At 30.9% G+C, this 11,255-nt stretch overlaps 1 protein-coding gene across 1 annotated transcript in view; it reads left to right on the top strand.

Moving 5' to 3' along the window:
• The window catches only part of LOC126738972 (uncharacterized), a 30,479-nt gene extending 19,651 nt beyond the window's left edge, over window positions 1–10,828 (top strand). Inside the window, exons 6-8 of the mRNA XM_050444484.1 lie at window positions 1,937–2,150; window positions 4,354–4,533; window positions 6,484–10,828. Coding sequence (XP_050300441.1) covers window positions 1,937–2,150; window positions 4,354–4,533; window positions 6,484–6,749 — 660 coding nt within the window. The 3' untranslated portion in view covers window positions 6,750–10,828. The remainder of the gene's footprint in view (window positions 1–1,936; window positions 2,151–4,353; window positions 4,534–6,483) is intronic.
• The last annotated feature ends 427 nt before the right edge of the window (window positions 10,829–11,255 follow it).

Raw genomic sequence — 11,255 nt, forward strand, 5'->3', positions numbered from 1 at the left:
AAAATAGTTACCTGTATTTTGACAGATACTTTTCAACTATTGCTTTGATGAACAAATTGACGAGTTTGAACATAGATGCTACAATTATGTGCAACAGAGTGAAAGGATTTGTTTTTAAAAAAGACAGTTTAATGAATAGGGGAGAGTCAGAAGAAGTTGAAGAACCGATAATAAACTTTGCATTACAAAGAGGAAAGATAATAAATCTGTTTTAATGATATCCACAGCTTTTGGAAGACAGCCGGAAACTGAGGTGCAAAGATGGAATAAAACAGAAAAAAAACGTTCAGGCATAGCATGCCCAGCTGTTGTTAAATCATACAACGAAAACATGGGTGGTGTAGATGTTTGTGACCAACTGATGGAATACTATCGATCTTTCTTTCGAATCCGGAAATGGACTCTTAAAGCCATCCTACATTTGTTCGACTTAGCAATAGTAAACAGCTGGATGGAGTATCGAAGGGATTGTTATACTCAAAACGTTCGAAGCAAAGATATTATGGATCTTTTGGAATTTAGATTTAATCTTGGGGAATATCTAATTGCCGGTACTAAGAAGCGTGTTGGAGGCAACAGAATGCCAAGAAAATATAGAGGAAGAGACTAGCGTTGAAGGAAATGAAATAAAAAAGAGAAGAATGCCTTCCAGTTTGCCCTGTGCAGACAAACGCTTTGATGGTTTTAAACACTGGCCAAAGAATGAAGAAATGAAGAAGCTAGTTGAATGCAGGTTAGAAGGGTGCAAAAGTCGGTCCAGAATGCGTTGCCTAAAATGTAATTTTTTTCTTTGTTTAACCAAAGATAAAAACTGTTTTATTTCATTCCATACAAAGTAATAAATTTTGTTTCATAATTGTGCTTTTCTAATGTTGGCTCCCTAGACACACAATTGTGTACTCCCTAAATCCCTCCCTTAACTCTTTCGAATATTTTTTAAAATAATTTTCCGTACCTTTTGACCCAACTTTATCGGCGTAAAATAAATATAAACCCCAAACTCAATTTTTTTTATCTCGGTACTGTAAGGGTTAATTAAAAGTAGGTAAACTATATATATTTGAAATCAGAAAATTCCTCCCTGAACACAATACAGATTTCTTTTTCAATTTTCATTTTTCTTTTTCAACTAATCAGTTTCTTGCTTTCTTGTTGTTCTTCTTTCTCTTCTTGCTTGCAGCTTTGATATATTATACTTGATAAAATAATATCTTTATTTCTCGTTTTTTTAACGTGTAAAATACAGTAATTGGATTGCTAAACAGTGGATTTCTAAATAATAAGTGAAGTAACAAAATAATATAATCACTAATAATTTAAACTCTCAATATGTCCTCCATTATTCTCAATGCAACATAGGGTATCCTCTTTGCAGCCTATCTAAACCTGCAGTTTTAATTTCGTTTTCTTGGTTTAGTCTATAATTTCTACTAATTTCGTTACTAAATACTTAAATAATTAAATTCGCGACTTTTTGATTAATATTTTCATTTCGAAATTTGGTATATCACGTTCTTAAGGTGGCCCAGGAACCCAATTTGGCAAGGTATCCAAAAGGGAAAGATCAGGGCTATGGGCTGGCTAAGCAATGCTTCCAACCTTTCATTATGGTGTTTTCCAGTTTTATATTGAATAAAATTATAATGGACCAATTAGGGGTTTATTATGAAATATTGGATTATTTTTTATGCTTAAACTAGCTTTAACAAAAGTTGTAGGTTAGACGTTTCATAGTAGAAACTTTAAATCATTTTCGGTGTATATTTCCTACTTGAAATTTCGACATAAATCATAATTTTATGGCAAGTTACATCGTCTTACGGCCCACCGTGAAGATCTTTGGTTTTTGAAATTTGGCTCACAATTAATTAAATTTACTTTGATTATAACCTCTGTGTATTTTTTTTCTCATTAAAAGAAAATAATTGGTTTTTAGCATCCGTATCCAACCGACGTAGAAAAACAACAACTAATGAAAGAGACTAACTTGTCCCTATTGCAAGTGGAAAATTGGTTTATAAACGCCAGGCGGCGAATCCTGGCCGACCTAACAAGACTGAAAAATATGACCAGTCGCGGAAAAGTACCTAGACCCATTAGGCCAAAACGGGGGAGAGGGCGGGCGAGGAGTTCGCAAAAGATCACCTTAGGTAAATTTTCGAATAAATTTCATTGCTTACTTTTTCGTTTTTTAAAATTAAAGTTATATGTATAGGGTAGACCAGTGTAAAATGGAACACAGTCAAGTTTTATTTCTAGCGGATTTTTTTTTTAAGAGAGCGGAATTCTTTTAGAGATTATATTTTTAAATTATATAAAGGGTGTTTTCAAGTTGAATCATTTATTTTAGCACCTTGTAGAACTCGCCAAGAGGAGTTAATATAGCAACAATCACCTATACAAATTGCATTATAAGGGAGTTACTAATTTTTTAAAAAATCTTCATAAATGATAAAATTATCCTTATTTGTTCGATTAACAAAGATCTTGCAGGGCGAATCCACGACTCTACGAGCTTCGAAAGTAAAATCCTGCTATCCACGAACTAAATTACAAGAATTTTCATTGCTCCCTATCCATCTATTTGGAAACTCATTATTTAGATGTTAGTAAACTTCTCGTCTAAAGTGGAATCCCATCGTGTAGGAACCACATACTCTGTCTCATATTTAGAGGAACATCTTCTAATAATTGTGGAAGGTTGTGTCGAAGGAAGTCTAAGCAAATTTCACCAAACAGTCGAAGTGGAAAAAAGTAGGTTCTCATAATAATCCACCAAGCCAAAAATGCTTAAAACTTTGGTTCTATTTAGGGTAGTTAACCGATGTTCACCTTTTTATAATCTAGAAATATGGAGCTGCAATTTGATTATTTACAAATTGTTATTCAAGAACATCTTAGAACTAAAAAAATCTTGTTCGATCTTTATAAAGAGGATTCGATATAGGTCGCAACGGTTCTGTGAATTTGATGACATATAACGGATCGATTACAGTTGATGTGGATCTTGTCTATTTAGTTTTTGGTTATTGTCACCACGCGGGGGATTGTGGCATCCTCGTTGTTCTTTTAAATACCTTTCCGCACACTACTGTGTTGGCACTCTCCTTAGGTAGTATTATGTCCACTAATTAATTGTCTTCGTAGTTCAGGACCAGTTTTCCGCACAACATAGTCACACAAATGAAATACGCACTATTAAAAGACAGAGACAAATGATCGAACCAAAGTTCATTCAAAGTCCAAATTCGTATTGAAAACCATATAATAACACAAATGTTGATAAACTGTTATACAGGGTGTTTCATTCATTTATTTCACTGTTGGAATATTCATTATTACGTGGCAGTTTCTTATTTTAGAATTTTTACTACAAATAATAAACTCTTACTTAGTGACAGTAAAATTGTCATATAATTTATTTACACGAAAAACTGATGAACTGAAAACTGGAAAACTGAAGTGCTGACACAAGCCTACTTGAAAAAAAGTCAAGGTAATAACGGTGACAATACAAATAACTTAAAAACTGATAGAGTTACATCAAATAAACAAGAGTACCTTTTTTATTCAAAATTGAACTGCCTTTTAGATTTAGTCGTTTTAGCTATAACTGATTAGGCAAAAAAGATATATTCTAATTTACATAAGTAACAGGGTGTAACTAACGCCCCTTAATAAATAAAGCTAAATTCACCACAAAATTTGTAATTTTCATGTAAAAACACAAAGTCGCCAATTTTCAAGACGATACTGCTTAAAATCACAAAATTATTAAGAAATTTCAAATAACAATTCCAACTTTAAATACCCTGTATCTCGTAAACCTGCAACATTTGTATAAGACATGTTACGCTCAATCGCTATATTTTGGTATGTAGTATCTCCAGTTCAGATATTGCCCGTTCTTAATGAATCACCCTTTATATGTTACTTATATGTATATAACATATTATTTTAAATTTTTTAATGCTTTACTTTTTTTATTATTTCATTTTATTAAGGCGATTATACGATACTTCTATATAGGCGATTTTTGGAATGTCAACTCCTTTCGATGAGTTCTAGAAGCAGTTAAATTACTTAACTTTGAAAACACCCTGTATTAAGGATCAATTTTACTTTAGGAGTTTTATAACACAAATGGTTTTTTTGGGTTGCACTTTTTGGTTTAATTTTATTTTAAATTTTAGATAAAGGAATTGATAGTTGTTTGTAATTTGAATATTGAACTGATGGCCCGGGTAAATCTTTTGTAATATAAATTTTATGGTGAAATCTCCTATAAAAGCCTCGTCTCGTTTCGAGGCTGATGGTATGATCATTCAACATATTTGTATATCATATATTTAGAGACTCTAAACGAAGATTTGGCAGATGAAGAGGAATACAACGATGAATCTGCGTCTGCTGCTGATTATTTGATGACCGACGTGGAGGCAGTCGATTCCGCTATAACTGATTTTACTTTCGACGAGAGTAATATTAAGCAGGAAATTGAGACTTTCGCCGATACGCTGGACGAAGGAGAAGGTAAAAAGATATTTTTAATACATATGTGTATATTTTTATGCATTGTTCAAGGATAAATTAAACGCATACTTCCTAACAAAAAAATAGTTATGAATGAATACAAATATATATGACTAACATATAAAAGTGATAAAATATCATTTTAATTTTCTATAAAAAAAAACAAAACGTAAAACAATTTTTTTTATATTAGAGCCTATTTTAGCCATATACGAGGTTTATCATACAAGTTATACAGTCATACTCTTGAGCAAAATGTGAATTTCGCTCAATAGTAAAGTACCTTAGTTATTCTCTATGATATAGAAAATTATTATAAAGAGAAGTTGGTTACAACTAAAAACGTTGTTCAAATATGCAATTACGTCCTGGTGATTAAAATTTTCTCAAATTACCGAAATACCGAAACTTCTCCGAAATAATTTCTTAATTTCTAATTAAAGACTTATAACCTTTCAATTACTTGATGTCTGTCTTCTAACATAATGCATAAATGCATCTCTAAAGCATTTAAATGAATAATACTATGAGTTAATTGTTGTACTAATTTTAAGTAACATTATTAGCTCCTTCAATTCCGCCTTTTCTTTCAAAACAGGTAATTGTTCTATTACAAAAGGTTTTCAATACTCTTCTAATCATAATCAGAGTAATAATCTGAACCGATTCTGTAATGATTCATTCCAAATGAGCAACTAAGAAAATTGTCTTAACTAACCCCATAAGAAAAAAATCGAGTGGCGTCAAATCTGGAAAGCGAGATGGCCAAAAACCTATGTATAACTCTTAACTATAATGCTCTTTCAATGTTTATGTCAGGTTTTGTTTGGGATAAATTATTTTTTAATAAGTCCCTTAACAATGGGGTAAATATATTTTATGAGGTAATACACTTATGTATAGGTAAATTTGCGCCCTTAAAAAGAGGTTCATGCAAAAAGTTTCCTATTTTGTTTTCAAATAAACATAAATTTAATTATAAAAAAAATTATACATAAGTGATATGTTATTGATTGTATGTATATTTTTGGAGGTTTCTGAGATCCAATAGAAATAAGAGTCAGATTTCAAATGAAATTTCCTATAGAGCCACTACTATTTCCTCTGGTCGTGAGATAGCTAATTTATTCGCTTATATTATATTATTATCTGTCTCGATTTCTGATATCTATATCAATTGGCTACTATTGGATATACAGGGTGATTCAAAATTGAGTGCAAAGATTTCAAGGGCGTATTTACCAGCCATAAATAAGAAGTTTTTTTCATAAAAACGTATGTCCTAACTTGTTTCGTTTTTTAGATACAGAGTGTAAAAGCTTTTTAATAAAATTTTTTTTTTTGTTATGAAAATCTGCTTTTGTGTATGTATCTTACTTAGGCTAAGTTAAATTTTGAAAAGAAATTAAATGAATGTCAATAATCGATGCGAATTTCTTATTTGTTTTAATAGGGCCAGGCACAGATTTTGATTTTTTTCCTGGAAACAAAGCTAGATACGAGTAAGGCTCAAGAGGCAACAAAGTTACATTATTGACCACTTAATCTAAAAAAAAATTTTTTTTCAAGAAAACGGAGGCGTATCATAATTTTACCTATAACTAAGAAACGAAGCAACTTTGAACTAAGTTAAGTTGCTTTAAATCGACCTATTTTTACCTCGGGGATACCTCCTAGGATTTTGTACAGAGTTTTTAGAGACACCATGTATAACTGGTGGAATTAAAGATATAATGAATTAGAAATTGAATAATGGATATTGTATTATACAATAGCCGTACAAATTAAGTACGGTTCTTAAAAATGAATTTAATTTCAATTTAAAACATCTAAGAAAAAAAGTATACACAAATTAAAACACTACAAACGCACAAGTGTTGAAAAGTTATGTATTATAGAATCTTGCTTTAAGCGCAAATCTCGACTTGTCCTAACTAACGTATATTTTAGCGTCTGAACCAGAAGAATCAGACAAAACACAGCCGGTGTCGAAGCCACAAGAGGATCGAAAACCGAATTTGTCAATGATGCAAGATCCCCTTGAAAATTCAAACGAAGAACAAAATACAAGTACTGAAAGTAGAGTCGATTCGCCAGCAGAAAGAAACGACGAGGGCTCGGAAAGTAGTGAGGAGGATGTGCCTCTTAGTAAATTAGGTATTACTCCGATCCATGTAAATATTAAAATGGAAGTTGAAGATGTTGACGAAAGGTAATATTCTTAGGAGCTGTATTTTTATCTCAAAATTTTTATTTTTGTTATATGTGAATTATCTTTTTGGTTATGAACCAAGTTTTTTAGATTTCTCAGTTTTGGTCAGTAATGATTATTGTTTTTTTGTAAAAAGTCCTTGTGGGGTTTATTTTGATGATTCTTGTTTTTCTGTATTTTGTTTATTATGGTTAAACCACTTTTTGACATGTTTGTGAAGAAAGAAAAAATGGTACTGTTAATGTTTTATTTTAGTTACTCTATGAGCAAGAGTTCTACCTAATTCTGTGTCCTTTATTGATATAAATTAACAGACCGGATATACAGATAGATACTAAATTTATAGATTAACCACAATTTTCTGTTTTTTTCCTTTAAAGAAATCAATACACTACAACAAAAGAAACATCAAATCGTGATTTCTTAAATATGGTCCTTAGTCAGGCAGACTAAGTTTTAAGAAAATTTAAAACAGAATTTTAAATTATTATGGGGGTAACGACATAAAAATTCTAATAATGTCATTTTCAGGCCAACCTATGCTTTTAAATTTACTTTATGGTGCTTTGACATATTTGAACATTTTTCTCCAATAAAAGTCACCATATTAATTACTGGATAGAGATTTTTTCAATAAATTCGATAAAAAATAAATAGGGCAGACACAGCAATTGGCAAAAAAATCAATTATACAGGATGTGCTATAGCCACTGCAACTTTCTTATTTTAAATGGAACACCTCATATATTAATGCATTTTTAGATTCTAGATAAGATTTCAAAAATGTTGATGTATCAAGATGCGTATACCACCAAAATTGTACGAAATTTTTTTTAACCTTAATAAAAGAACTTCCTAAATTTAATAGAATTTCTTGGCTTTGTAGAATACACGTTGCTTTTGAGGTAACCCTAAAGATAAAAATCTAATGGGGTTAGGTCAGGGGACCTTACAGGCCACCAAATTGTTTCCCTCCGTCCAATACATTTATTTTGAAAAAATATGATTCAGAAATTGGCGTACATTAGCCGCATGGTGGAGAAGTGTACGATCCTGTGGAAAGTAGATCCTTTCGTCTGGGTTTTTATGTTAAGTAGGAAATTCTTCTCTTAATTCTAGTACCAAAGTGTTTTGCAAAAATTGAGAACATTTGTCACATACATTTTGATTTAAAAAAAAGTTAAGGTAATAATTTCTTCAGTTGTTCCTGCCCACACATTAATTTTGCTTGATGTGGATCGGGTTCATCCTTTTGCGGCTCCTAGACAGATTTCATTTTAAAAGTTGTTTTCCTGCTGACTTTGAATTTCAAAACAGTTTTTTAACCTAAATTATGCTCCCGAATTATTTATCTGAACTATTTATTATTGACTTTTCCTGGTATGTAAGAATATCAAGTTATGTATCCTCGTTTACAGACTCAATTCTTGTCCATGAGTTTTAAAATGGCTTTTCATTTGACTTTTTTGATATAACATGCATATCTTCATGTTATGGTCAAATATAGAGCAGCTAACTAAATTTGGTAATTTTATTTAATATCTGGTGGCATATCCTTTATTCTTAATAACTTCTAAACATTGATCTTTCATAGAATGTAAAAGTTTATCAATGTAATCTTGGGATACAGAAGGTATTCTGTCTAGTGGTAACTGGTTTTGGACTTCTTCATACAGTTCAGTCAAGTTTAATGGTTTTTTTCTTATGTCTATTTCATCCCACTTGTTCATGCTGGTCAGAGCATTACGTGCATGTTATTTGCAACAAACCAATCTTTTATTAATTTGGAGGTGTGTTTCGGCTCATTATCATGTTGAAATGTCCATCTTAAACTCACGTTATCCTCGGCAAATGGAAGCATGTGGTCTTCTAGAATGATACAATATACAACATGGTCCATTATTCCCTCTATTTCCCTAGTGAACCCATGCCAAACCCCGAAAAACAACCCCAAACCATAATTCCATTTCCTCCATGCTTCACAGTAGCTCTTGCATATTTAGTTTTGAAACGTTCATTGATGGGTCGCCTAACCCAAGAAATTCCATCAAATTTAAAAAGTTTAAAAGTTAACGGTTTTAATTTTTGCAAAGGCTTATTCACATGTTCTCTAGCAAAGCGAAATCTAGCCTCTCTATCTTTTCTAGATATAAAGGGCTTTTTAGCGGACTTCCTCCCATATAAACTAATTTCTCTTAGTCTTCGTTTTATGGTACTTATAGACATAGACACTTCAGAAATTTCTTCTTTTATATAGGATGCATCAAGGGGTCATTAGCAAAAAGCATTTTAATTTTTCTGTCAACGGCACTAGTAGTTTTGCGTCTCCTACCACTCTTGGAGACTGCTTCTAAAGTAGTTCTTCTGCTAAAATTAAAAATTAATATATACATAGCCTTTGATACTATCGATTTATTTAAATTTAAATTTTTTGCCATTTTACACCGTTTTTTTCCTTTTCTAAGATTTTTTTATTTTATTTGGGTGGGTAAATGGCATTTTGTATCTAATAAGAACTGGACCGATGGAAATCTAATTTTAAAATGGACTTAAAAAATTAGTTGGTCTTCTTATGAGCTTCACAGCAAAAAAATTGTAAGATAAGAATGTTAAGAAAAAAGTTTTCCTTATTCTGAAGTAGACTCAATATAACATTGAAAAGTTAGTAGGGGAAGTCTTGTCATACGGTCTGACTGACTATGAAGTCTTTTCTTTAGAAATAAAATACAATCCTCTAATTTAAGGAATTTTTGGCGAGTATTCTTGCCATCATCAGACTCTAAAATATATTACAAACAGTTCAAAAACATTTTTTTGCATGTGCATCACTTCTTAAATTAGAGGATAAGTATTTTATTTGTGGAGAGAAGACTTCCCTTACCAACTTTTCAATAAGAATATTGTTTATTAAAAGTGTGGGTATTTATGGTAAGGAATGTATAGCCAAGACCAAATATAAATGTTTTATAATAAAATTGTTTTTTACTTGCTGCTTTTTAACTATTACAAAATTTGATTTTTAATTTTGTTGGTCTACATATGAACGATATTTTCAAGATACAACTTATGCATATATTTTTCTTAAATTCAAGTCATAGCTTATATGAAAAATATTTTTGCTAGAGTGAAAATGAGTCAGTGTATTCAACCCTTCATTTTAACAGCAATAGAAGAAGATTATAATATATTTTTCTACCTTGTCTTCTGAAGTTTGCCCGTTCTGCTAGCTTCAGTTTAATAAGAATTTCTTACTTGCTTTGTAATAATGTACATCACAGACTTGAAAGCTTTGAGACATACTACAACTTAAAACTTCCTGTTACGATAAGATAAATCTGAGTTTGATTTTGCATGGAACACGTTAGCACTTCGGTTTCCGGTTGCGGTTTAGGCGACTCGATTGACGATTACTTTTTCATAAAATCGTATGTTTTTTATTACCAGCATCCGATATCCTACCAGTTACGTTGGTGCAATTGATAATTACATTATCTATAAAAATGAAGCTTTAATTCACCTCTAATAGCAATTCATTTGTTAAATTAGTGTGAGAATACGGATCGGGCCAGTTTAGTATCACTTATGTTGTTTTTCACCTATTTGCTTGGATGATTGGTTTTCTCTTGTATAATAAATAATTTTGTTCAATAACTTGCATCGTTGTTACTTCTTAATAATTGGTAACGGCCTAACTGCCACTCATTTAACAAATCATGACTTTAGAAAGTAATAAAAAAACAAATAAAGTCTCTTACTATTGAGAATTGAACCCGGGACACCCGCTTTATGATCTTATCTGATTCACAAAATCAGGAAAAAATCTAAAATTCATACTAAAAATACAACATAAAGTTTATATGCCTATAACAATTACACTTCAATTAAATATAAATAAAAGGCTTTTAACGCGATATTTTGGTTCACAGCGTTTGGTAAATAAGAATCATCAAAATCATCACCCAAGAGCCGAAAGCTAGTTTTTTTTTTAAGACAAATTGATGTAAATAATCCTTATAAGACTAATTATTAGTGATATCGACGGCGATTATACGATGTATAAGACTTTAGGAAATACATTACTCTCACGAGATGTGTCGGTTTTCTAATGTTACTATCACTTTTATTCAAGCTGTGAAAACGAGCGTGTAGACTAAGGTTTAAAATATAAATGGGTGTAGGATTTTTCTTGTTACAATTGTATATATTTTGCACCTGTCTGTTTTTGATTATTTGTTTGTTGGACTGATTTAAAAAAGAAAAATCAAAGTTTTTTTATACATTATTTTTTTATATATAACATAATTTATTATAATTAGTTTAAAACATATTTTATATTTTTTTTCTAGGCACTTATATTGTATATTTTTATACGACGCATTATCCTGTTCGATTCATGATCTTTATTTTTGATTATATTATAAATATAACTATTGGTATACCAAGGTAGTCATTTTATTTGCGTAAAAATAAAACGGCTTTATTAGTTCAAATTTTTTATTATACAATAGTT

This window comes from Anthonomus grandis, chromosome 7 (assembly GCF_022605725.1).
Source record: "Anthonomus grandis grandis chromosome 7, icAntGran1.3, whole genome shotgun sequence".
Classification (NCBI taxonomy): domain Eukaryota; kingdom Metazoa; phylum Arthropoda; class Insecta; order Coleoptera; family Curculionidae; genus Anthonomus; species Anthonomus grandis.